Raw genomic sequence first — 27,864 nt, 5'->3', positions numbered from 1 at the left:
GTGGCCACAAAGGCAGGCAAAGGCAGCCAAGGGGTGTGGTTCTGGATGGGAGGTACTACTCAGCTTACCCTGCACAGGTGCGCTGAGTTAGCCCTGCAATCAGAGGGCCTTTTTAACTCCACCAGAACAGGCTGAAGGGAGACTGGCTGGAGGAGCGTGTGGAGACCAGAGACACGTTAGGCCAGTCTCGTGGTAAGAGACCTGTGGCCAACCCTCTTGATCACTCCAAACCTAATCAAGGAAGTTACGTTCAAGTGGACCGAAGAGCTGTTTTGTTGGTGTGTGTGAATTGTGTCGTGCTGAAACCCGACAGAAGGCCTGCAGCTGAAGAGGAACCCCAACGACACCAAGAGGAAACCCAAGCCGAGCTAGGGCGAAGAGGTCAGTGGCAGGGACCACAGACCCCACTAAACTTGGACTATCTTTCTCTCTCTCTCTCTGGCCCCACCCCAGGAAGAGCCAGAAAGGGCACCCTGACGACAGCCGCCAACCCGGTGAAGATTTGAGTTGCCTTTTGCCCCCTCCCTTTTCCCCCTGCACCTTTTTATAAATAAACTACATAAGTTGATTTCACCGCAACCCCCGCTTCTGCCTGTTCTATTCTGATTGGTGATCCCACTGTTGTACCTCAGAGACCAGGCGCCCACATATGGTGGAGAATGCGGGCATTCTGAGTCCTCGCTATCAGTGGGTGAACCGATCGGAATAAAAAATAAATTAAAAAAAAATTAAAAAAAAATTAACATGGAAGAAACCATGAGAGCGATCTTGGAAACCCAAGCCACGCTGCAGTCAGCTGTAGCTGAGTTGTGCAGGGTAAGCGGAAGACAAGAGCGACGACCACGAGATGTGCTGACCAAGCAGACGCCGGATGATGACGTAGAGACGTATATGGCCTTGTTTGAAAGGACTGCAACAAGGGAGAACTGGCCAAGAGCAGAATGGGCGAACAACCTAATGCCCTTCTTGACTGGGGAAGCTCAGAAAGCCTGTCGGGACCTTTCCGTTGCAGATGCCATGAACTATGATACGGTCAAGGTTGCCATCCTTGCTCAGTATGGACTTAGCCTTCCTGCCCGGGCCCAGCGTGTGCATGAATGGAGCTATGACCCTGCGGTTCCAGTCCGGGCCCAGGTAACGACACTGGTCCGTTATACCAAGAGCTGGCTGGAAGAAGCTGCAGGGCCACCAATAGTGGACCGCATTGTGATTGACCGGTGCCTCCGGGGACTGCCAAACGACGCCAAGAGGTATGTCGCCCAGCAGGGGGCTCCAAGTGTGGACATATTAATAGCCTTACTGGAGAACCACAGGGTGATGGGTAGCATGATGCGATCAGAAAGTGTCATGCGTACTAACTTTAAAGCCAACAGAGGGAAAGAGACCAGTGGCAAAGCTGTGAGCACACCAACAGCCCGGACATCGACTGGCTGGACCAGACAGACGGAGAGGCGAGACCCAATGCCTCCTCCTCGCCCACGTTGCTATTCCTGTGGCCAGGAGGGACACCTAGCCAGAGAGTGTCCGGACCGGGATGAACCTAAGGGCTTCTTCAGCCAGTCCCTAACTACCTGTTGGGCCCACCAGGGGCCCCAGCCCCAAAGTGTCCTGTTAAGATAGGTGGGATAGACACAGAAGCACTCCTAGACTCCGGAAGCATGGTTTCTCTAATCAGACCGCAGTTTGCTAGTGACACCTGGGGAGAAGAGATCTCCGTCTCCTGCATCCATGGAGACACCCGGAAGTATCCCACCTCGGAGGTCCAGGTTATTACTCCCCACGGACCATTCGCTCTGCGGGTCGGGGTTGTAGAGCAACTGCCGGTGCCGGTGCTCTTCGGCCGAGACAGCCCGCTCTTCTCCCACTACTGGCCGGAGAAATTGAGGAACCGGAAAAGGCGAATCCGAAGACGCCCGGTTGGGACGAAGGCCTCCGCCACCCACCAGGCTTGTGCCGCCGTGTCACCCGATGGCAGCCCTGCGGAAACCAGCGATGACGAAGGGAATAGGCCCCTCCATAGGCAAAGTACAGAAACGGATCCTGGACGTGCAGCTGAGGAGCAGGAGCCCCTGGAAGAGATACAGTCGGATGAGGTATTCTCAGAGTTCCCCCAAGTCGAGGTGGATGAAACTCTCAGGCCTGGACGATTCGGCTCAGCCCAGCTGCAGGATCCCAACCTGACCCAAGCCTGGAGGGATGTCCGAGTGATCGAGGGCCAAAACCAGGATGGGGTGAGTCACGTGTCTTTTCCCCATTTCATGGTTAAAAATAAGCTGCTGTACCGAGTAACACAAAAAGACTCTGAAATCTGTGAACAGTTGCTTGTCCCCAGAGAATATGTCACAAAAGTGTTGTACCTAGCACACTCCCACTTACTAGGGGCGCATTTAGGGAGAGAAAAGACCTATGACCGTGTCCTCAGCCGCTTCTACTGGCCGGGGGTCAAGAGAGCCGTGGAGGAATACTGTCGACACTGTGGAGAGTGTCAAATCAACTCCCCTAAGGTAGCGTACCGAAATCCCTTAATACCCCTTCCAATCATTGAAACCCCCTTTAGTAGGATTGGCATGGACATTGTCGGACCCCTCCCGAAGTCTAGCAGCGGCCACCGCTATATCTTAGTCATTCTGGATTACGCCACGCGGTATCCAGAGGCAATTCCCCTACGCTCGGCAACAGGAAGGGCGGTCGCCCGGGAAATGTTCCTGCTCTTCAGTAGAGTGGGATTGCCTGAGGAAATCCTTACAGACCAGGGATCCTGCTTTATGTCTGGGGTGATGAAAAGACTGTGCCAAAGTCTGAAGGTGAGGCAAATTAAAACCTCTGTCTACCACCCTCAGACAGATGGACTCGTAGAAAGGTTCAATCAAACCCTCAAGCACATGCTGCGCAAAGTTGTAGAGGTGGATGGTAAGAATTGGGACCAGCTGCTACCTCATGTCCTTTTCTCCATCCGTGAAGTTCCCCAGGGTTCCACTGGATTTTCACCATTCGAACTGTTGTACGGACGGAGACCCCGGGGCATGCTGGATGTGGCCAAGGAAGCCTGGGAGCAGCAGCCATCCCCCAGCGCAGTGTCGTGGAGCACGTGGAGCAGATGCACCACCGAATGACCCAGGTGTGGCCCTTGGTTCGTGAACATATGCAGCAAGCCCAGGCACAACAGGCACGGGTGTACAATCGAGGAGCCCAGGTGAGAGAGTTCGAACCAGGACACAAAGTAATGGTCTTGGTCCCCACGAATGCCTGCAAGTTTTTAGCCAAATGGCAAGGACCTTATGAGGTAATGGAACGAATGGGACCAGTGAATTACAGGATACGACAGGTTGGCCGAAGGAAAGGCAAGCAAATTTATCACATAAATTTGCTGAAGCCATGGCATGAACCTCCCCCTGTCCCCTCCAATGTCTTCAGTGCCAACCTGTCTCCCCAGAGTCTACCGCCAGTGAGAATGGGCGATCAGCTGTCGCCCAGACAGGTACAGGTCCTCGGAGAACTGCTTGCCAGGAGCAAAGATGTCTTCTCTGAGACCCCAGGGAGGACAACAGTCATCGCCCATGACATTAAAACTGAGCCGGGAAAGACTGTAAGACTTCGACCGTATCGAATCCCGGAGGCCAGACGAGAAGCCATCAGAGAGGAGGTGAGGAAAATGCTTGACCTTGGGGTCGTGGAAGAGTCCCACAGTGCCTGGTCCAGTCCTATAGTCCTTGTCGGGAAGCCCGATGGTAGCATTAGGTTCTGCAATGACTATAGAAAGCTGAACGAGATCTCTCTATTCGACACTTATCCTATGCCCCGTGTGGATGAGCTGGTCGAAAGGTTAGGACCTGCCCGGTTCATCTCTACGTTAGACTTAACCAAGGGGTATTGGCAGGTGCCACTAACGCCACAAGCAAAACCGAAGACGACGTTCTCAACACCAGACGGGGCCTTCCAGTACCGGGGTCCTCCCATTTGGACTTCATGGGGCCCCGGCAACCTTCCAGAGGCTCATGGACAGGGTGCTACGACCACATCGGGACTATGCAGCAGCTTATATCGATGACATCATTATCCATAGCACGTCATGGGATATCCACCTCCGGCACCTAGAAGCGGTCATCCAGGCCTTGCGGGAAGCAGGGCTGACGGCCAACCCTACAAAGTGTTCCCTGGCCCTGGAGGAGGCGAACTACCTTGGGTACACTGTGGGACGAGGAAATGTGAAACCCCAAGAGAAGAAAGTCGATGCCATTGCAACCTGGCCCCAACCCCAGACGAAACGTCAGGTGAGGACCTTCCTGGGGTTAATGGGATATTATCGACAGTTCATTCCAAACTTTGCCTCCATAGCTGCCCCCCTGCATGAGCTGACAAGCAAAAGTGCACCAAACAAGGTGAAGTGGACGGACCAGACCGAGCAGGCCTTCAATCGTCTGAAGACGGCCCTGTGCAGCGAGACGGTGTACACACACCTGACTTCAGCAGGAGGTTTGTGCTACAGACAGATGCATCAGAGGTAGGACTTGGGGCGGTCCTGTCCCAAATACACGACGGCATGGAATACCCGGTAACCTTTGTCAGCCGCAAACTACTGCCACACGAGAGAAACTATGCAACCATAGAAAAGGAATGCCTGGCAGTTAAATGGGCCATGGAAAAATTACGTTATTACTTGCTAGGCCGCGAGTTTGCAATAGTAACTGACCACGCTCCGTTGAAGTGGATGGCCCATAACAAAGACAAGAATGCCAGAATAACCCGTTGGTTTTTACACCTGCAGGACTTCAAGTTTACAGTGGAACACAGGGCAGGGAAGCTTCATGGGAACGCTGATGCCATGTCGAGAAGGGATGATTGCTGTTGGTCTGTCGCTCCCCCCCGAGGTTCAGAGCTGAGGGTGGGGGTATGTGGTGGCCCAGCCGCTGAGCAGTGCCCCACATGGCCACGTGGTGGCCACAAAGGCAGGCAAAGGCAGCCAAGGGGTGTGGTTCTGGATGGGAGGTACTACTCAGCTTACCCTGCACAGGTGCGCTGAGTTAGCCCTGCAATCAGAGGGCCTTTTTAACTCCACCAGAACAGGCTGAAGGGAGACTGGCTGGAGGAGCGTGTGGAGACCAGAGACACGTTAGGCCAGTCTCGTGGTAAGAGACCTGTGGCCAACCCTCTTGATCACTCCAAACCTAATCAAGGAAGTTACGTTCAAGTGGACCGAAGAGCTGTTTTGTTGGTGTGTGTGAATTGTGTCGTGCTGAAACCCGACAGAAGGCCTGCAGCTGAAGAGGAACCCCAACGACACCAAGAGGAAACCCAAGCCGAGCTAGGGCGAAGAGGTCAGTGGCAGGGACCACAGACCCCACTAAACTTGGACTATCTTTCTCTCTCTCTCTCTGGCCCCACCCCAGGAAGAGCCAGAAAGGGCACCCTGACGACAGCCGCCAACCCGGTGAAGATTTGAGTTGCCTTTTGCCCCCTCCCTTTTCCCCCTGCACCTTTTTATAAATAAACTACATAAGTTGATTTCACCGCAACCCCGCTTCTGCCTGTTCTATTCTGATTGGTGATCCCACTGTTGTACCTCAGAGACACGTTTGGTGTCTTACGGTCGATCATGGTGACCACGGTGTCCAGAGCCTCCTCCCCGGTGGTCCGGTCTGAGATGGCCTTCACGGAGACAGTGTATTGTTTGTGGGGCTCCAGCTGGGTGACCAGGTAGGAAGTGGAGTTTCTGCCGGTGCGGCGCGAGTAGACCAGCATCCTGGAGTCCTGGTGGAGACACTCGATGCTGTAGGAGTCGTAGTCGGCCTCCGGCGGCTCCCAGGAGCAGGAGATGGAGGTGGAGCTCTGAGGGCGACAGTGGAGGCTGTGGACTCGCTCGGGCTCTACGGCAAGAGACAGTACAAGTACACCCAATGTAGTATTAATACACACATACTGAGGTACCTTAGAGTTAATCTATTCATGTATTTTAATATATTTAAAAATAAGTAACAGAAAATAATAATGAATCATTGTTCAAAACTGTATTTTATTTTAGATTATTATCGTTATCGTTATCGTTGTTGTTGTTGTTGTTATTTCACTTCCTGCATTACTAAATTCTATATTTTCAGACCCTTTGAGGAGCAGCCACCTACTGGTCCGGATGCTGTTGTGGATGGCGGTGCTGAAGGTGGGCGGGGCCCCGGGCTCCGTGGGCAGGGCCCCGGGCTCCGTGGCCCCGCTGACGCTGCGCAGGCTGAAGGCGTATAGCCGTCCGGGGAACATCCCTCTCAGGATGCGGCTGCAGGAGGAGCGGCTGTGGTACGGGTCGATGACGGACAGCCGGTCCAGAGGAGTCCACTGCAGGTCGAAGTTGTCGTAGTCCGAGTCCAGTGGGCCGCTCCAGGAGACCTCCAGGGAGGTGTTGGTGACCCCCCCGAACAGGAAGGAGGTGGGAGGTCTGGGAGCTGAGGAGGACGGGAACAACATGTCAGAGTCTAATCAGACTTCTGGACTCAAAGAACCGTTTGTATTGGACCTCCTCGACCTTCCAGGAGCACCAGTAACATCTCACCAGTCCTCCCCAGTGTGCTCGCTCCGTTGCTCAGCTCTCCGCTGAGGCTCAGCACCTCGGCTCGGTACAGTCGACCAGGCACCAGGCCTGAGAAGACGAACTCTGTGGCGTCGGAGCCCAGCTGCTCTGTGGCCCTCAGAGAGCCGCCGGGGTCGTAGAGGTTCAACAGGAAGCCGCTCAGATCCCCACTGCCTCGATCCCAGTCCACCCACAGAGACTCAGACTGGTTTCCACTGTGGGCCGTCAGAGACACCACGGCTGCTGGGACTGAAAGATGGAGGACGAGGACGGAGGACAAAGATGGAGGACAAAGGTTTTAATCCCAGCCTTTTGACACCTGTCAGTCCAAAATTATTAAAACCTTTTTCTGTTCAATAATTACAAAAACAACAATAATAATAACCATAATAATAACCATAATATTAATAACCATAATAACCATAATAATAATAATAATAACTAAAACGATAATAACCATAATAATAATAATAATAATGATAATAACCATAATAATAATACAATAATAATAATAATAACCATAATAACAATGGTAATAATAATAACCATAATAATTACCATAATAATTACCATAATAATTACCATAATAATAATTACCATAATACTAATAATAATAATATAATAATAATAATAACCATAATAATTACCATAATAATAACCATAATACTAATAATAGTAATAATAATAATAATAATAATAATAATATAATAATAATAATAACCATAATAATAATAACAATAATAATAATAATAATGATAATAACCATAATAATAATATCATAATAATAATAACAATAATAATAATAACCATAATAATAATAATAACCATAATAATAATAATAATAACCATAATAACAATAGTAATAATAATAACCATAATAATTACCATAACAATAACCATAATAATAACCATAATAATAATATAATAAAACAATAATAATAATAATAATAATAATAATAATAATAATAATAATAATATAATAATAATAACAATTACAGGCGTCCATCCTGTTTCTAACCCCGGTCTGTGCTGAGCAGAAGGAACCAGCTGGAGGTTTCAGATCAAAGTGACGGTTGGTTATATTTAATCATCTGGTGTTTCATCTTGAAAACGTCTGCTGACTCAGCGTTCTTCCACTCACATGTCAGCGTTCTTCCACTCACATGTTGGGTTCTTTGTGATGGTTATGTATGTTTCTACAGATTCACTACAAATATCCAGCTAGTTTGGTGATTTATGGCCAAATAAGCAGCAGACCCACGCACATGTCTTCAGACCAAAACATGAGTTCTTCAGAATAATGATAAATGTCAGAAAATCTAGAAGGCGGATTTGTTTGGTTCAGTATTCAACGTGACTTCTTTTCGGCATTCATTTTGGCGTTAATTAGCCGACTGATCATATTTTTGTGAAGAACTTAATCATTAACAGATAATCTCCCCCCCCTCACCTGTCCGGGCCCAGAGAGCTGATTGGCTGGTCTGCTCCCCGCTGTGCGTCACCACCACCACCCTGTACGGAGCTCCAGGTCTCAGGCCCTGGAAGGAGCACTGCTGACTGCTGGACTGGATGCGTCGCCGGTCCTGCAGCGAGTCGTCGCTTTTATACAAGAAGATATCATAAAGGTCCAACTCTCCGTCAGGTGGAGACCAGCTGAAGGACAGGTGGGTGGTGCTGTTGGCTTTGATGGACAGATCGGTGATGGCTGCAGGACCTGACAGGAAAGAGGAGGTTCTGTTATATAATATATAGATTTGACTATATAGAAATATTACATGTTGGAATAAACATCTTATTTTCTCTTGACATCTCTTTAAAAATCACCACTTATTCTATGAACAAATTCAGATTATTATGCCTTCGTGTTGGAAATTTCACTACTTTTATTTAAAGTTTTTTATTTCATAACATAATAACTTTTTTTCTTGACAAACAGAAAAGTTGAACTTTGCTTTCTTTCTTTTTAAAAAAAAGATATCTTCATTTTAAAGCCGTCTCACGTGTTCGAGTCCCGGCGCTGACTCCCTGGCTGTGGACGCCCCCGCTGGTGGTCTGGACCAGGACCCGGTACCTCTTGCCCGGGGTCAGGCCCTCAAACCTGAACCGGGTCCGTCCGGAGGGCTGGGAGGAGCTGGACACCAGACCGCCGCGCTGGTCCAGAAGCTGCAGGACGTATCCATCAGAAACCCCCAGAGCCTCCACCCAGCTCACCTGAAGACTGCAGGGGAGGAGCTCCTCCACCTGGAGCCCCGTCACCGCCGAGGGCACTGAGGGACACAAGGAGTACTTCATATCAGCAGTACAAGTACACTAGGAGGATGAAAGGTATCACGGTTAAAGTATAAGCAGCATACAAGTACACAAGTATGATTAAGGTATCATGGTGTGATGAAATATAGAGTATATTAAATCGATAAAAGGAGAACACACAAAACATTGAAATATGAATTTGACTTAATGCAAACAAAGACCACATGTACTTATGATACTTATGTATCTCAATATGATGCACTTTAAAAACATTTGATGTATTTCAACTCTGTGAATCATAATACACAAAGATCTCTGGAAAGAAGTACTGAAGTACGATGATAGTTGACCGTATAAGTTCTTATAACGTGATTGTTGTTATAAAGCTTTATGAATATTTATTAATGTTTCACTGTAAAATCAATGGCTGTAATATAAACGGGTCAGTGTAACATATATATATATATATATATATATATATATAAATCTACGTACTGTGTAGTACTCTCTCTGACCTGTGTGGTACACTGTAGTACTATGTAGTACTGTGTAGTACAGTGCAATACAGTGTATAACCTGTGTGGTACTGTGTAGTACAGTGTAGCACATTGTAGTACAGTGTAGTACAGTGCAGTACAGTATAGTACTGTGTAGTACAGTGTAGTATAGTGTAGCACAGTGTAGTACGATGTAGCACAGTGTAGTACGATGTAGTACAGTGCAGTACAGTATATTACAGTGTAGTACAGTATATTACAGTGTATTACAGTGTATTACAGTGCAGTAAAGTGTAGCACAGTGTAGTACGGTGTAGTACAGTGTAGTACAGTGTAGTACAGTCTAGTACAGTGCAGTACAGTACAGTGTAGTACAGTGTAGTAAAGTGTAGCACAGTCTAGTACAGTCTAGTACAGTGCAGTACAGTACAGTGTAGTACAGTGTAGTAAAGTGTAGCACAGTCTAGTACAGTCTAGTACAGTGCAGTACAGTACAGTGTAGTACAGTGCAGTACAGTAGTACCTGTGCGTCCCGTGGCCGTGCTGTTGTTCAGCAGCTCTCCGCTCACCGACTGCACCGTCACGCTGTACATCTGTCCCGGCTGCAGGGAGCCGAACGTCACCTCGCTGTGGTGTTTGAGGACGGGCCGGACGTCCAGCCGTCTGTCCTCTCTGTACAGAAACACAGAGTATCCGTCCACGTCACCCTGACCCGAACTCCAGCTCACCTTCAGACTGCTGCTGTCTCCGCTGTTACTGATGTGGATGTTCTTCACCTTACTGGGAACTGAGGAGGCAAGAGAGGCTTTTAGACCACAGCGGCTGGTTCTGTTTGGTTCTGTTTGGTTCTGTTCTGTTCTGTTCTGTTCTGAGAAGTAAAGAGCTCTTTATGGTTTTAATGTCTGCAAGGATATTTACACCAGAACACTATAATGCTGTAACACTGTATTACTGCCACACTGTTCACGTCTGTCCTCGTCACACGGAGTCTGACCTGTGCGGCCCTCGATGAACTGGGCCCTCTGGTTGGGGCCGCTGAAGGTGGAAACCAGGATCTTGTAGAGCCGGCCAGGTGTGAGCGATGACAGCACACACTCTCCCACGCCGCTACCCAGAGTGATGGGAGGAAACACCTTCATGTCGTTGAACAGCAGCTGCACCTCGTAGTGATCCACGTCACCTGGGGCAGCAGACCACGTCACACGCAGGTCCTCGGTACCCCGTCCAGCAAGAACCAGGGACCGGACTGCCGCTGGAACTGAAGGACAGACAGCAGAGACGGTGTCAGTCCTTCTGCAGACAGTTGATCTGGTTCTGGGAACCAGAGACTGGACTCCAACAGTTATGGCTTCATTTTCAAGGCCAGGAAATCGCATTCAAATAATTATATATCTTCAGAGAGAAAACAGGTAGTTGGTCAGTATTTTGATTTCAAGTAAAGGTGTAATAAACCTCCTTTAAGTGAAGGCTGACCTGAGAACAGCTGAGGCTGCTGATGCAAAGCAGTCCCAAACTTTAACTTTACATGTTGGGCCCACCAGTGGTGAGTATGGGGTTCTTTTATCAGAGGGGTCAAAAGGTCACTCACAGGTCCGGCCGTGAGTGGAGGCACTGGTTTCGTACTTCCCACTCCAGGTGCTCACCAGCACAGTGTAGAGTCTGCCAGGCACCAGGCCAGTAAACACACACTCGTTCTGCGACTTCAGAACCGTCTTGTTCTGCAGGAACACGTTGTTGTGTTTGATGAACACCTGGTAGAAGTCGAAGTCTCCAGCGGCTTGGCGCCAATACACCTTCAGGTAGTCGTCGCGCGCTGCGTGGGTTGCTGTCGGGTTCTGGACCTGCGACGGCTCTGAGAGAGGACAGGTGGTAAACAAAAATTTCAAATTCATGAATCACTGACAAAAACATTTAATATAGAAAAGTATTAAAATGAGTCATCTGTGCAGAAGTGGATATTTCAGGGTTTGGTCATTTCATAGTACATTCAATCTTAAAACATCAACGTTTTTACACGATTCTGTAGCAACTGGCACCAGAATGTTTTAGACTAGATGTTGTTGATATTGACTCCTGCAGTATTTCTAAACCGGCTGTAGATCCTTGTGCAGAAATCTTTTCTGTTTACAGCTAAGACAGACCTGCAGACAGACTTGCAGACAGACCTGCAGACAGCAGACAGACATGCAGACAGACCTGCAGACAGCAGGCAGACCTGCAGACAGCAGACAGACATGCAGACAGACATGCAGACAGCAGACTGACCTGCAGACAGACCTGCAGACAGCAGTCAGACATGCAGACAGACCTGCAGACAGCAGACAGACCTGCAGACAGCCGACTGACCTGCAGACAGCCAACTGACCTGCAGACAGACCTGCAGACAGACCTGCAGATCGACCTGCAGACCTGCAGACAGACCTGCAGATCGACCTGCAGACAGACCTGCAGACAGCAGACTGACCTGCAGACAGCAGACAGACCTGCAGACAGCAGACCCATTGCCTGAGGTACGTACGTGTTCTCTGCTGGATGAAGGTGTGGTTCCTGTGGGTTCCGCTGCGGGAGGCGATGGAGATGTTGTAGAGACGTCCGGACACCAAAGAGTTAAAAACACACTCTGGACTGGACTTAGAGACGGAGACGGTGTGTAGAGTGTTCTGGCGGTCGCTCAGCGTCACCAGGTAACTGTCCACCTCACCTGGAGCCGGACGCCACGACACGCTCAGGAAGTCCATACGACCGTTGTTACTGACCGTTACCTCACCCACTGCAGCCGGGGCTGAGGGGGGAGACGGTGGGGAGACATGAACAGCTGTCCCTCTCACTTTACATTTCTCAGATGTGAAACTAGACGTTGTTCATTGTTTTTACAGTGTTTGGTTCTAAACCTGCACAAACATCAGCTCAGTGAAGACGATCACAGAAGAGACGCATAGTCAAACTCTTTAACAATGAAGCTTGTCCTGACAGGAAGTCTCTGACAGGAAGTCTCTGACAGGAAGTCTCTGACTGAAGGACATTCACAGCTTTTATTGTTGTAACACAATTCCAGACAAATTCATGCTTTTCAATAACTTCCTGTTTTCCAGGTTAACACACACAATCACACACACACAATCACACACACACAATCACACACACACACACACACACACACACACACACACACACACACACACACACACACACACACACACACACACACACACACACACACACACAACACAACAATCACACACACACACACACACACACACACACACAATCAAACACACACACACAATCACACACACACAATCAAACACACAATCAAACACACACACAATCACACACACACAATCAAACACACACACACACACACACATCACACACACACACACACACACACACACAACAAACACACACACAATCACACACACAATCAACACACACACACACACACAAACACACACACAATCAAACACACACAATCAAACACACACAATCACACACACACACACACACACACACACACACACACACACACACACACACACACACACACACACACACACACACACAGACAATCACAAAATAAGATAAGATAAGATAAGATAATCCTTTATTATCCTTATAACGTCCTCGTCTCACCGGTTCGTCCCTCAGCCACCGTCTGTCTGGAGCTCCGTCCCGCTCTGACGCCGGTCAGCACCACCCGGTACAGAGCTCCGGGTCTCAGGCTCTGGAAGGTGATGCCGGTGGCGTCGGCCTGCACGCTCTGGTTCTTGATGACGCTGCTGTCCTGGACCAGGAGGACGCGGTACGAGTCCAGGTCCCCGGGGGCCCGATCCCAGTGCGTCTCCAGGCTGTCCGTGCTGCCACGGTTCGATACCCGCAGCCCGGTGACCTGAGGCGGACCTGAGAGGACAGGGAGACAGTGTGAGACGGACGAAGCTCGGTGGTTTGATACCCTGCAGACCAGCAGCTGATTTGTTTTCATAATAAACCTGTAACAAAGTGGGACAACATGTCATACGGATAATAAACCACACGTACTGGTCCAGGCGGTCACAGAGGCCGAGCTGGTCAGGTTTCCACTGCTGGTTGTCACGGTGATGGCGTACAGGCGTGCTGAGGTGAGGCTGGTAAAGGTGCACTCTCTGGCCTCCCGGGAGAGGATCCTCTGAGCCTCGGCGGTGGGGGGGTCCGCCTGTCTGAGGACCACCGTGAAGAGGTCCCACTCACCGACCGGAGGACGCCAGGAGACACTCAGAGTGGTTTCATCAGCGTGACGGACGAGCAGTTGCTGCACCGGACGAGGGGCTGCAGGGACGATATATTCAAGATGAGAATCAATAATATCGTTTATGACAAAATGGTTATTTTCTTATAACAGACACTCAACTTCAAGATATCATAAGGTGTGAATGTGAACTCACCCAGACGTCCGTGGCAGCGAGCCGTGTTACCCAGAATGCCACTGTGAACCGTGACGTCTGCACCGTAGAGATGACCCGGCACGAGACCGGGTAAGGAGAAGAGGTGCTGTCTGCTCAGTTTACTGACCGTCTGGTTCACCAGAACCACCGAGACGTCCCTCAACAGGACGCTGTACTTCTCCCAGTCTCCTCTGGGGGGCGACCAGCTGAGCATCAGTGTCCCACCGTCACCGAAGGACGTCATGGAGAGAGACGACACCGGCTGAGGGACTGAGACATGACGGGGAGCTATCATTAAAACAAAGACTACAGAAAGCCACACTTGTATAAAACTGTTTTAAGAATAAAGACCTGTTTATGGTCTCCTGGTGTTGTTGAACACCTACCTGTCCTCGCGCTGGTCCTGGTCTCTGAGCTCTGTCCTACAGCAGTGGTCCGGACACACAGCTGGTAGCTGCGACCGGGAGTCAGACCATCAAAGACCACATGGGTGATATTGGGCTGCAGACGGCGCTCTTGGGGGGTCGACCCCAGAGCCGACAGGGTCGCCAGGTAGACGTCCACACCACCTTCAGGAGACATCCAGGAGGCCTGCAGACTGTCTGAGCTGCCGTTGTTGTCCAACCTCAGATCTGAGACCCGTGCTGGGACTGGGGGGGGGGGGATTGATTAAAGTAAACTCAGTAAATGTCCGTATGTCACCTCACTTCCACCACGTAGTTTTCTTCTGCCCATCCTAGCTTCAGCCTCGTCTCAGTCTAAACCAGCAATACTACAGAACCCTTTGGTCCGTTTGGTGAGACCCTGAAACGGGTCGACTGCGTTGGGAAGTGAAGCAAACAGTTAGTTTAGTGGCTGAGCGGTTACAGTGAACGCCACGAGTTTGATTCTTCCATTTCTACACTTTATCAGATGAAGGCGAAAACACAAAAAACATCTTTGAAAAAGAGAGAAACATCAAATATCTGCTGCTGTGAAACCATCAGAGCTGAAATCTCCCTCTTTTCCTCTAAAAAAGGACCTTCAGGTGTATCTTCAGGTGATTCCCACCAGGCCTTCAAAATAAAGCTGCAGATGATCTTCAGCTCAAACTGAGCAACGTCGGACCACAAACTAGTGAGACACAAAGGTTCACTGAGGAATGTCCAGTGGAACCAATACAAGCATTCTACAAGAGGCTAGCAGGAACATCCCATAATATCTACCTGTGACCGCCTGTTTCGAGGCGGAGCTCGTCAGACCGACTGACTCTGTTACCACGGTGACGGTGTACAGGGTGCCGGGCTGCAGGCCGTCCAGCTCAGCGGAGGTCTCGGTGTTTGGCAGAGTGACGTTCTTCAGCAGAACCCGGTCCTGATCCGTCAGCAGAACCCTGAACCGCTCGGTTCGGCCCGGACCGACCTGCCAGGAGACCCGGAGGCTGTGTGTGGAAGAAGACGCCACCTGGAGGCCGCGGACAGACAACGGAGCTGGAGGACAGAGACGGGTGGTTCATGTGTGGAGGTGTTTGTAACCGACAGGAAGTCTCCTCTGAACCAAAGAGAACCTCATTTATTCCTATTCATCTTCTTAATATTTAAAGGTCTGTTTATAAAGACCCTCTGGTTCGGATTCAAACAGCACAGAGAAAATAAATGAATCATTAGAAATAAACAATAAATAGATTTGGAAATATAAAATGTTCAAATAAATAAAATCACTAAAATAGGCTCAAGAGAAAGAAATGGAAGAAAACCCAATAATAACTATAAAATAATATAACTATGATCGTAACTACAGCAAGAAATGTTGAGGCTCCTGAAGTAAAGCCAGACGAAAACGTAGTAATGCGCCGATACAGACACACAGGGTTTCCATGGTTACATACCTACACACAGGGTTTCCATGGTTACATACCTACACACAGGGTTTCCATGGTTACATACCTACACACAGGGTTTCCATGGTTACATACCTACAGTACTATGTCTATACAGACACACAGGGTTTCCATGGTTACATACCTTCACTAGTACATAATGAGAGAGGGAGGTTAAAAGGTGTCTGGTATCAAAAGAGGTTTAGGAGAGACGGCTTGTCCTCCCTGAAGGACCACAGGAGTCTGGGTGTCCAGGTGTGTCTCACCTGTAGATGCTGTCCTGTGGACAGGTGGAGCGCTCTTGTTCCCGGCTGAAGCCACCACACTGACGGTGTACAAAGTTCCGGGGACCAGAGAGCTGAAACCAGATTGGGGGATTGCAGAGTCCATGATTCTGGTCCTGAGGGTGGTTCCGGAGCTGGAGTCCTCCAGAGTCACATCATACCAGTCCACATGACCAGCAGAACGAGACCAGGACACCCGCAGACCTGAAGAACCACTGTGGACCACAGACTGGCTTTTATACTGATCCTGGTCCACTTGGACGTCTACCTGAGCCGGACCGACCGGGTCTGAGACAAAACAGAAGGGGATGGGTGAGGATTAAAAATATTGTCAAAAGACGTTTTCATGGAGCTGGACAGGAAACTGAAAAAAAAGAGGGAGGGTGGGGCGAGGAGAAGGATCCCCCCCACAATGATCTGTGACCTGCTGTTCATCATTTTCCTCCCTGATGAGACTCTGCTTCCTGCAGCTCAACACTGTCAAACTCTGAGACAAACAATGGAAAACAATGTCCAACTCTAGAAACAAACAATGTCCACTGGAGACAAACAACGTCCAATTCTAAAAACAAACGATGGAAAACTCTGAGACAAACAATGGAAAACAAACAATGTCCAACTCTAGAGACAAACAATCTCTAACTCTAGAGACAAACAATGTCCACCTCTAAAGACAAACAATGTCCAACTCTAGAGACAAACAATCTCTAACTCTAGAGACAAACAATGTCCACCTCTAAAGACAAACAATGTCCAACTCTAGAAAGAAACAATGTCCACCTCTAAAGACAAACAATGTCCAACTCTAGAAAGAAACAATGTCCACCTCTAAAGACAAACAATGTCCAACTCTAGAAAGAAACAATGTCCACCTCTAAAGACAAACAATGTCCAACTCTAGAGACAATGTCCAACTCTAGAGACAATGTCCAACTCTAGAGACAAACAATCTCTAACTCTAGAAACAACCAATGTCCAACTCTAGAGACAAACAATCTCTAACTCTAGAAACAACCAATGTCCAACTCTAGAGACAAACAATCTCTAACTCTAGAAACAACCAATGTCCAACTCTAGAAACAAACAATGTCCAACTCTAGAGACAAACAATGTCCAACTCTAGAGACAAACAATGTCCAACTCTAGAATCAGCATATTATTATTTCACTGTGTTGTTCTTTTTATATTAATAATTCTCCAGTTTTAATACTGTTTACATCCTGATATTTTATGTGTTGGACTGTACAAAGCTTGTTATGCTAATTTACTTATTTAAATATTAATGTTATAATAATTATTATTATTATTATAATTGCAATTAATATCATTGCTGTTATTATTATTGTTGATATTAGTATCATTATTATTATTGTTATTATTATTATTATTATCATAAAGCTACCCTTTGAGAGAACCTGATAATTAACAATACCTAAGTTGAAAATACCAAATTAATTTCCATGTAAAAGGAAACAGTTAACAAAAGCCGGGATTCATGTCTAATAATAATAATTATAATAAAGATATGTCCACTCACCTGTGTGCACCGACACGTTGCTCCTCCCTCCATCCTCCTTTGACATCACCGTAAAACGGTACAAAGTCCCGGGATCCAGATCCGGGACCTGACAGGTGAATCTAGTCCTGGACTCTCCATCCGGGTCACAATCAGAGGCCTCTGAGTCCCCGTCAGTGAACAGGTTGAAGGAACACGAGACACCGGTGGTGGTGAACGTCACTGCGACGGAACGGGAGCTCGAGCTGACTTCAGTGACGTTTACGAAGCAGCTGGAAGCCTGAAATTAGATTTTTTTTTAAAAATGATTAGAAATGAGGGGCTGCACGGTGGTGTAGTGGTTAGCACTGTCGCCTCACAGCAAGAGGGGCCGGGGTTCAATTCCCGGGCTGGACAACCTTCTGTGTGGAGTTTGCATGTTCTCCCTGTGTCAGCGTGGGTTCTCTCCGGGTTCTCCGGCTTCCTCCCACAGTCCAAAGACATGCAGCTTAGGTGCATTGAAGACTCTAAATTGCCCGTAGGTGTGGATGTGAGTGTGAGTGGTTGTTTGTCTCTATATGTCTGCCCTGTGATAGGCTGGAGACCTGTCCAGGTGAACCCTGTGCAGGTGAACCCTGTCCAGGTGAACCCTGTCCAGGTGAACCCTGTCCAGGTGAACCCTGTCCAGGTGAACCCTGCCTTCAACCATTGACAGCTGGGATTGGCTCCAGCCCCCCTGCGACCCTTAACTGGATAAGCAGGTTACGGAAAATGGATGGATGGATGGATTAGAAATGATCAATCTGTCTTTACTAACGGGCCATGTACCACAGGCCTTCTAACTAACTGTAATTAAACCTCTTCTCAAGAAACCTACTCTTCATCCAGAGGTGTTGGCTAACTATAGACCTATATCTGACTATATCTAACCTTAGCCCTATATCTAACTATAGACTATATCTAACTATAGACCTATATCTAACTATAGACTATATCTAACTATAGACTATATCTAACTATAGACTATATCTAACTATAGACCTATATCTAACTATAGACTATATCTAACTATAGACTATATCTAACTATAGACCTATATCTAACTATAGACTATATCTAACTATAGACTATATCTAACTATAGACTATATCTAACTATAGACCTATATCTAACTATAGACCTATATCTAACTATAGACTATATCTAACTATAGACCTATATCTAACTATAGACTATATCTATATATCTAACTATAGACTATATCTAACTATAGACTATATCTAACTATAGATCTATATCTAACTATATACCTATATCTAACTATAGATCTAACTATAGACTATATCTAACTATAGACTATATCTAACTATAGACCTATATCTAACTATAGACCTATATCTAACCTTAGACCTATATCTAACTATAGACCTATATCTAACCTTAGACCCTGCTGACACCCACTGCTACTTTTATTATTATTATTATTATTATTATTATTATTATTATTATTATTATTATTATTAGTCACATTACTAATATTATTCCCTATACTATAATTATAATTCTACTATTGTCATTGATGCTTTTATAAGTAGTCTTAATGTTTTTCCTTCGTTACTCTGCTTACTACTCTATGAATCATTTATGTCATATGTATTGAATGTGTTGCATCTCTGTTATGTTGTTCATTCTGTACACATCACATCTATTGACTTCTGTCCATCCTGGGAGAAGGATCTAAGGACAGAGGATGTGAGGATCTAAGGACAGAGGATGTGAGGGTCTAAGGACAGAGGATGTGAGGGTCTAAGGACAGAGGATGTGAGGGTCTAAGGACAGAGGATATGAGGGTCTAAGGACAGAGGATGTGAGGGTCTAAGGACAGAGGATATGAGGGTCTAAGGACAGAGGATGTGAGGGTCTAAGGACAGAGGATGTGAGGGTCTAAGGACAGAGGATGTGAGGGTCTAAGGACAGAGGATGTGAGGGTCTAAGGACAGAGGATGTGAGGGTCTAAGGACAGAGGATGTGAGGGTCTAAGGACAGAGGATGTGAGGGTCTAAGGACAGAGGATATGAGGGTCTAAGGACAGAGGATATGAGGGTCTAAGGACAGAGGATGTGAGGGTGTAAGGACAGAGGATGTGAGGGTATAAGGACAGAGGATGTGAGGGTCTAAGGACAGAGGATGTGAGGGTCTAAGGACAGAGGATGTCTCATGTGTACAGATTATAAAGCCCTCTGAGGCAAAATTGTAATTTGTGATTTATACAAACTAAACTGAATTGAATTGAATTGAAACAGGAAGTGACATCATCACATGTGAGCCTAAGAGGTCTGAATTAATATCAATATAAGAATGACGTAATCAGATTATCATTACTCCCAATATTATTACTATCATCATAACAGTAGTAAAAATATGATATTATTATTATTATCAATAATAATAATATTAATATTATTGTTATTATTATTATGACACGTCCTGAGCGTTGACTGTCAGGTGTTTTGAGCAGGTAGATAACATGCATCAGATCACATGATCTTCTCTGTGAACCTGCTGCCTCAAACATCCTGATAGAGTCTGAAACTTAACTCACCATCAAACATCTTATAGTTAGGACTGGTTCAGGTTTATAGTTAGGACTGGTTCAGGTCTATAGTTAGGACTGGTTCAGGTCTATAGTTAGGGCTGGTTCAGGTCTATAGTTAGGACTGGTTCAGGTTTATAGTTAGGACTGGTTCAGGTCTATAGTTAGGACTGGTTCAGGTTTATAGTTAGGACTGGTTCAGGTCTATAGTTAGGACTGGTTCAGGTTTATAGTTAGGACTGGTTCAGGTTTATAGTTAGGACTGGTTCAGGTTTATAGTTAGGACTGGTTCAGGTTTATAGTTAGGACTGGTTCAGGTCTATAGTTAGGACTGGTTCAGGTTTATAGTTAGGGCTGGTTCAGGTTCGCCTTGGTCCAGCCCCTAGATATGTTGCTATATGCCTAGACAGCCGGGGGACTACCTAGGATACACTGAGCTCCTCTCTCCTCTTCTCTCACTCTCTCTTTATGTATTAATCTCCTATTTATGCACATTACTGATTTTGCTTCTTCCCCGGAGTTCTTGTGCTTTCTCGCCTCGCAGGTTCCCAGGAATCGGGGTTATATTTGGACTGTCATCGTGCCACCTACTGAGGCCCTGCTGACACCCACTACTACTACCACTATCATTATCAGTCACATTACTATTATTATTGCCTGTACTATTACGCTTATTGACTTGCTTCTACCCTGGAGTCTTTGTGCTTTCTCGCTTTGCAGGCTTCTATAAATCGTGGCTGTACCTGGACCGTGGTCGTGCATCCTGCTACGGCCCTGCTGACACCGACTGCTACCACCATTATTATTACTAGTCACATTACTATTACTATTACCTGTACCATTAAGCATTTTAGCTTTACTTCCACCCTGAAGCCCTTTTTGCTCTCTCGTTCTGCAGGTTTCCATGAATCGTTGTGGTACCTGGACCGTAGTCGTGCCTCCTGCTGTGAGCCGACTGACACCCACTGCTACTTCCATTATTATTATTAATCACATTACTATCCCTATTTCATAATTATAATTCGACTATAATAATTGCTGCTGTTATTATAAGTCGTCTTATTATATGAATCATTTATGTCATATACATTGAATGTGTTGTATCTCTGTTATGCTGCTCATTCTGTACACATGACATCTATTGCATTCTGTCCATCCTGGGAGAAGGATCCCTCCTCTGTCGTTCTCCCAGAGGTTTCTTCCTTTTTTCTCCCTGTTAAAGGGGTTTTTTAGGGGAGTTTTTCCTGTGCCGATGTGAGGGAAGGACAGAGGATGTGAGGGTGTAAGGACAGAGGATGTGAGGGAAGGACAGAGGATGTCACATGTACAGATTGTAAAGGCAAATTTGTAATTTGTGATTCTGGGCTATACAAAATAAACTGAATTGAATTGAAAACATGTTGTATCTGAACATCACCATCTTAAATCCGTCTGCTCCATTAATGAAAAATATAAATGGTACATCTCCAGATCAGCTGACATACGGAGAATATAAAGTTAGAAATGTGTCCAGTCATCCTCACTACGTTCAGTCTGTCCTTAGCTGACGGAGGCCAACTGATGTTTTCATGAGAGACGGATTCAAACATCTGGAGCTTCTTCATCTCCATGAGGACGCCATCTTTAATCTCTGAACAGAGAACGGCCAACGCCTTCAGCTTCAAACTGAGAACCATCAATCACAACCAGCTACTGTTATGGTGGAATAGGAGTTATCTAATCAGGATGCAGCCTCAGATCCAAGGTTTGATGAACAAGTGAAGGTTGCTCATGGACACAAGGCACAAAGCTGCTGATGGACACTATCTTTTTTAGGCTTTCAACCTTTTAGAACTCTGGTTTTCCACGTTGGTACAGACGCATGAGGAACGTTACCGTCTGTAAGAGACTTCACCTTCAGATAACTCTCAGAGCAACGGATGTGGTGTTCAGATAGATGAATCAAACAAACACAGGACTTTCACCCAGGAGACTGCTGTTTAAATATATCATTATTGATTAACAGCAGTGAACACAGGTTCAAATGAAAAGCAACAGGAATACTTACAGGTGTAGTGGTGGTTGATGCTAAAGGCGTGGGCTGAGGTGTAGTTGTAGTCGGAGGAGGAGGTGGAGGAGGTGTAGGTGTAGTTGCAGGAGGAGGAGGTGTAGTTGCAGGAGGAGGAGGAGGATGTGTAGTTGGAGGAGGAGGAGTTGTGGTCGTTCTGGTTGTAGTTGGAGCAACAGGTGATGTACTGGTTGTTGTGGTGGGTGATGTGGATTTGATGGTGGTTGTCGTGGTTGAAGGTGGTGTAGTGGACGTAGGTGTAGTTTCAGGAGCGGTAGTGGGTGGAGCTGAGGTGGTGATCCTTCCTGGAGACACCACCCCTGTTGGAGAGATTGGTGGTGCACCTTCAGTCTCTGAGTCTTTTGGATGAACAGTGGAGACCGCCGTTAATGAGGCTGAAGTTTGGGAAACGGTCAGCCGGGGTTCACGAGTTGATGGAGGAGGTGCTTCCATCATAGATGTAGACGTCTTAGGAGGAGGTGTCTCCATCATAGATGTAGCCGTCGTAGGAGGAGGTGTCTCCATCATAGATGTAGACGTCGTAGGAGAAGGTGTCTCCATCATAGACGTAGACGTCTTAGGAGGAGGTGTCTCCATCATAGATGTAGACGTCGTAGGAGGAGGTGTCTCCATCATAGACGTTGACGTCGTAGGAGGAGGTGTCTCCATCATAGATGTTGACGTCGTAGGAGGAGGTGTCTCCACCATAGACGTTGACGTCGTAGGAGGAGGTGTCTCCATCATAGACGTAGAGGTCGTAGGAGGAGGTGTCTCCATCATAGACGTTGACGTCGTAGGAGGAGGTGTCTCCATTATAGACGTTGACGTCGCAGGAGGAGGTGTCTCCATCATAGATGTAGAGGTCGTAGGAGGAGGTGTCTCCATCATAGATGTAGAGGTCGTAGGAGGAGGTGTATCCATCATAGACGTAGAGGTCGTAGGAGGAGGTGTCGTGGTGTTGGATACAGGTGAGATGTTCTGGTCAGTAATTAAATATGTTGTTAAAGTTGTGTCTTTGTTTGACTCAGTGTCCCAAACAGCAGATAAACCAACAGTAGCATCAGAGGTCACCTCTGACATGGTGGTGACCTCAGAGGTGACCTCTGATATGACCTCAGACGTGACCTCTGACGTGACCTCAGACGTGACCTCTGACATGACCTCAGACGTGGAGGTCACCTCAGAGGTGGTGGTGACCCCAGAGGTGACATTGGAGGTGACCCCAGAGGTGACCCCAGAGGTGACGTTGGAGGTGACCCCAGAGGTGATGTTGGCGGTGACCGTGTCCTCCGAGGTGACGTTGGAGGTGACGTTGGAGGTGACCCCAGAGGTGACCCCAGAGGTGACGTTGGCGGTGACCCCAGAGGTGACCCCAGAGGTGACCCCAGAGGTGACGTTGGCGGTGACCGTGTCCTCCGAGGTGACGTTGGAGGTGACGTTGGAGGTGACCCCAGAGGTGACGTTGGCGGTGACCCCAGAGGTGACGTTGGCGGTGACCCCAGAGGTGACGTTGGAGGTGACCCCAGAGGTGACGTTGGCGGTGACCGTGTCCTCCGAGGTGACGTTGGAGGTGACGTTGGAGGTGACGTTGGAGGTGACATTGGAGGTGAACCCAGAGGTGACCCCAGAGGTGACCCCAGAGGTGACGTTGGCGGTGACCGTGTCCTCCGAGGTGACCCCAGAGGTGACGTTGGAGGTGACCGTGTCCTCCGAGGTGACCCCAGAGGTGACGTTGGAGGTGACCGTGTCCTCCGAGGTGACCCCAGAGGTGACGTTGGAGGTGACGTTGGAGGTGACATTGGAGGTGAACCCAGAGGTGACCCCAGAGGTGACCCCAGAGGTGACGTTGGCGGTGACCGTGTCCTCCGAGGTGACCCCAGAGGTGACGTTGGAGGTGACCGTGTCCTCCGAGGTGACCCCAGAGGTGACGTTGGAGGTGACCGTGTCCTCCGAGGTGACCCCAGAGGTGACGTTGGAGGTGACCCCAGAGGTCACGTTAGAGGTGACCCCAGAGGTGACATTGGAGGTGACCCCAGAGGTGACGTTGGAGGTGACCCCAGAGGTGACGTTGGCGGTGACCGTGTCCTCCGAGGTGACCTCAGAGGTGGTGGTGACCCCAGAGGTGACCTTGGAAGTGACCTCTGAGGTGCTCAGAAGGTCGGATGTCTCTGAAGAAGCTGTGAAGGAAACCGGAGTCACAGCTGCCGTTTCAGACTCAGGATCAGTGCTAAACGAGGAGGACGCAGTCGAACCTTCTGGATGTTCTGATGATGTCTTGGCTTCGGTTCTGAGCTGAAGTACATTTGTAGCTGAAACATCAGTTGATCGGACTGATGTGAACGCGGCCGGACTCCAGGAAACAATATGGCCGCCGGCTGGAGCAGAGAGCTCTGTGACTGAAGTAGAACCATCAGGATTGGAGTCTATGGTTACCGACCTCCTGGATGGAGGTTGGGTGATGTCGTTCTCATGCGTTGAGGCTCCGTCACTGGTTGAACTGTGGAGTTCTGAGGACCTGGCTGGTCTGGTGGTCCGGTGGGTTTTTACCGTGTCTGGTACTCGTTGGTCAGTGACGGTGCTGGAGGGTCCCGGTGGTTTAAGGGTGGATGAATAGAAGACGGAGACAGAGGTGGTGTCTGTAGAATGAAGAAAAAAGGAGTGAAACAAAGTTCAACCCACATCCCCCGACCCGGGATCGAACCAGCGACTGTCCTTTAAGTTCTGGACACATGTGGGCTGGTATCATGTGGTCTGAGCTCAGAGGACTTTAATCATTGTGGCTCTGATGAGAGTCTTAAATATTATTATTATAGTTATGAAGGAAACCTGTTCTTCGTTCTAGTGTTTCTGTTCTTATCATTGTGGAGCTCTGAACCAGTGAAGGTCTGAACCAGTGAAGGTCTGACGGATGGTAGAAGGTCCTTCACCTGGTTTATGTGATCAACGTTCTTCTTACAATGTTTTGAAGTATTCAAGTAATCTTGGTTCTAAACCCTTCACAGCCAGTAGAACAAAGACCTTCAGATCCTTGTCTTACCTGCTGTAGAGTCTACAGTTCCATACCTATAATCCAATCGATCATCTGACCACCTGACAAATCTCTCCTCACAACGTTCTGTGTTAATGTGTTCCACACCAACAATGGACTCAAAAGAACATTCTGAAAAGATCAGCTTTAACAGATTCGGTGTTCTCAGATCAAAGATCAAAGATGTTCTCAGATTGATTCATAACTGTGTTCAGAGTTTCCTCCTCAGACTTTGTGTTTATGAATCAGGAGGAGGAGCTCATCTCCACCAGGAGAAACGCTGTAAAGCCGCCTTCAAACGCAACGTTTTGAACATTTTGAACTTAAACCAGGCGACCAGAGAGGCGTTTAATGACACTTAGGACTTTCCATATCTGAGCGCTGAGCTCCACAGAGATACTTTATAATATTTATCTGCACAGAACCCTCAGAGGAGAGATGAACAGAAACATGTTGGCTGAGCCTCTGACAGGAAGTAAAGCGCTGACGTACTTCCTGTCCGACTGAGTGACCAACAATGACAGGAAGTGTGAACTCACTGACTTCCTGTTGAGACACACTGATGTTTGGCAGGTAGCCTGTCAGGTAAAACTCAGGGTCTCACTTTATGTTTCACAAAGACAGATTGAGTCCAGAAACAGGAGCTGACAGGAAGTGATGTCATCACGTCAGCTCTCCAAACTAAATTTAAGAAAAATGAAGTTAAAACAAGAAGTATTATGAACTTTTATGACTATCACTTTGTCATAGATATTATTAATATTCACACTTCTCATCAGTGGTGGAAGAAATACTTTTATCTTTAACCTCAGTAAAAGTACTAATACCACAGTGTAGAAATACTCTCTCAAGTAAAAGTACTGCATTCAAACTCATACTTCAGTGCTACTGTTTTCTTTCTGTAAAAAGAAAAAATCTGTATTTATACATACAAAATAATGTATATATATATATACATTTAATTATTTCTAGATATTTTTTATCATATTTAATGTTGTTTATGCTCAAGAGAACATTTTACATTTTTATCTTCCTCCTATTCGTCCACATTTGTTTTATTGTGTTTATTCTGGAGAGTACTTTGTAACAGTACACAAATAATCAGTATTATCATTAATAGTAGTAGTATTAGTAGTACTATCGCTCTTATTAATATAAAGTATAATTTAGATTTCTGTGTACTTTATTGGAGGATTTTCATTTTGTGCAGCTCTATGCTGATGAGACGAGGTTATTGGTTGTTGAGTATCTGATCAGAGTATTGATCCTCCCTCCTCATCGGTTATTGATCCCTCTGGTTTAACAGATCTGTTGATCGGGTTTCTTCTTCATGAGAATCTCAGAGAACTCAGATCTTTATATGAACGTGAGAACTGAGATGATCCACGTTTATCTTCTAGTATTCATTACTGGAACTCCGTAGATCTGAACCGTTCAGAGATCCAGAATGCTGTCAGACCAACACTGGGACAGACAGACAGACAGACAGTCTCACATCACACCCCCCCAGCAGCACCACAACGATGAACCCTCATCTGATCCTGAGAACGCGTCTAACAGCTTCGGAGATGTTTAAAGAGGCGTCTGGGTTAAAGTACTATTTAAATACTTTTTACTTCCTTTACTTCACTACTTTTCACAGTTACTAAAGTAAACTATTTCTTCACTGAAGTTAAAGAAGTCAAAGTACTTCTTCCATCGATTAATAATAAATCATAACTTCAGTTCATTCATTTAGATATGATTAATATGCAAGTTGCTGTAAAAGTACTAATACCACAGTGTAGAAATACTCTGTTAAGTAAAAGTCCTGCATTCAAAATCTTGCTTTACTAAAAGTACACAAATATTATCATCAAAATGTGCCAAAAGTACTCCTTATGAAGATTGGTATATATGTATTATATTATTATATTATAGTGATTGATTTTATGGAGTTCAATGGTACATTATTACTTTGTATTATTACTGTGTATTATTACTGTGTATTATTACTAAAAATGCAGTAACAGAGTTAATACCGACACTAAATGATTAATCAGAGTTTATAAAATATATAAAACATATAGTTTTTATGTTTTCTGGTGAACAAACAGACAAAAGTTAACATCAGGTACTCTATACTTTGTATTTCAAACTACTAACAGTCATGTACTTCATCGTTCCCTAAACACAACATTTGATAACCCGTTGTTTCCTGTATTTTTACACTAGTACTTTGAGTACTCCGTGGTACTAGTAAGTACTACATCTTTACTCCGTCATCAGAATCTGAATTCAAAATCTGGTTGAAATGAGTTTTCTGCCGATCACAGTCTTTATGTCTCTGATCCTGATCCTGATCCAGATCCAGACCCTGACCCTGACCCAGACCCAGACCCAGACCCAGACCACCATCCCATCATCAGTACTCACACACACAGCTGGATCTCAGCAGTAGGAGTAGCAGCAGCAGCGGAGCGTCCATGTTGCTTCACTCGTCTCCAGCTTCAGATGAGCGACGAGGAGCAGCTTCCTCCTCTCCACCGGTGGAGGAGTCGGAGGAAATACCAGAGGACTTCCTCCATGTTCAGGGTTCTAATAAACCCGCAGAACAACAAAACACCCAGCAGGAGGAGGAGCAGCCGCCCAGAAACCTAAAGACGCGTTCAGATATTAAAGATCATAATAATAATAATAATAATAATAATAATAATAATAACAATAATAATAACAATAATAATAATAACACTAATAATAATAAGAACACTAATCATAATAATAAAAACACTAATAATAATAATAACAATAACACTAATATTAATACCAATAATAATATGTCAGTGTGGGTTCTCT

General features: G+C 46.6%; 1 protein-coding gene across 1 annotated transcript; it reads right to left on the bottom strand.

The window, feature by feature from the left end:
• Positions 1 to 5,585: 5,585 nt before the first annotated feature.
• LOC129108366 (receptor-type tyrosine-protein phosphatase beta-like) lies at positions 5,586 to 27,539 on the bottom strand (the record flags this gene model as incomplete). The annotated part of the gene is given in 18 exon segments (XM_054620151.1): positions 5,586 to 5,864; positions 6,120 to 6,431; positions 6,539 to 6,805; positions 8,007 to 8,270; positions 8,557 to 8,823; positions 9,827 to 10,090; positions 10,298 to 10,561; positions 10,892 to 11,155; positions 11,822 to 12,085; positions 12,937 to 13,203; positions 13,342 to 13,608; positions 13,725 to 13,994; positions 14,111 to 14,374; positions 14,930 to 15,193; positions 15,849 to 16,154; positions 17,404 to 17,662; positions 22,002 to 24,637; positions 27,445 to 27,539. Coding segments are annotated over 18 exon segments (7,030 nt in total), but the record flags the coding sequence as incomplete, so codon positions are not given.
• Between the last annotated feature and the right edge of the window lie 325 nt (positions 27,540 to 27,864).

This window comes from Anoplopoma fimbria, chromosome 19 (assembly GCF_027596085.1).
Source record: "Anoplopoma fimbria isolate UVic2021 breed Golden Eagle Sablefish chromosome 19, Afim_UVic_2022, whole genome shotgun sequence".
In the NCBI taxonomy this organism is placed as follows: Eukaryota; Metazoa; Chordata; class Actinopteri; order Perciformes; family Anoplopomatidae; genus Anoplopoma; species Anoplopoma fimbria.
The sequence above is the reverse complement of the archived record's forward strand: the minus strand, read 5'-3'. Positions and strand labels throughout refer to the sequence as shown.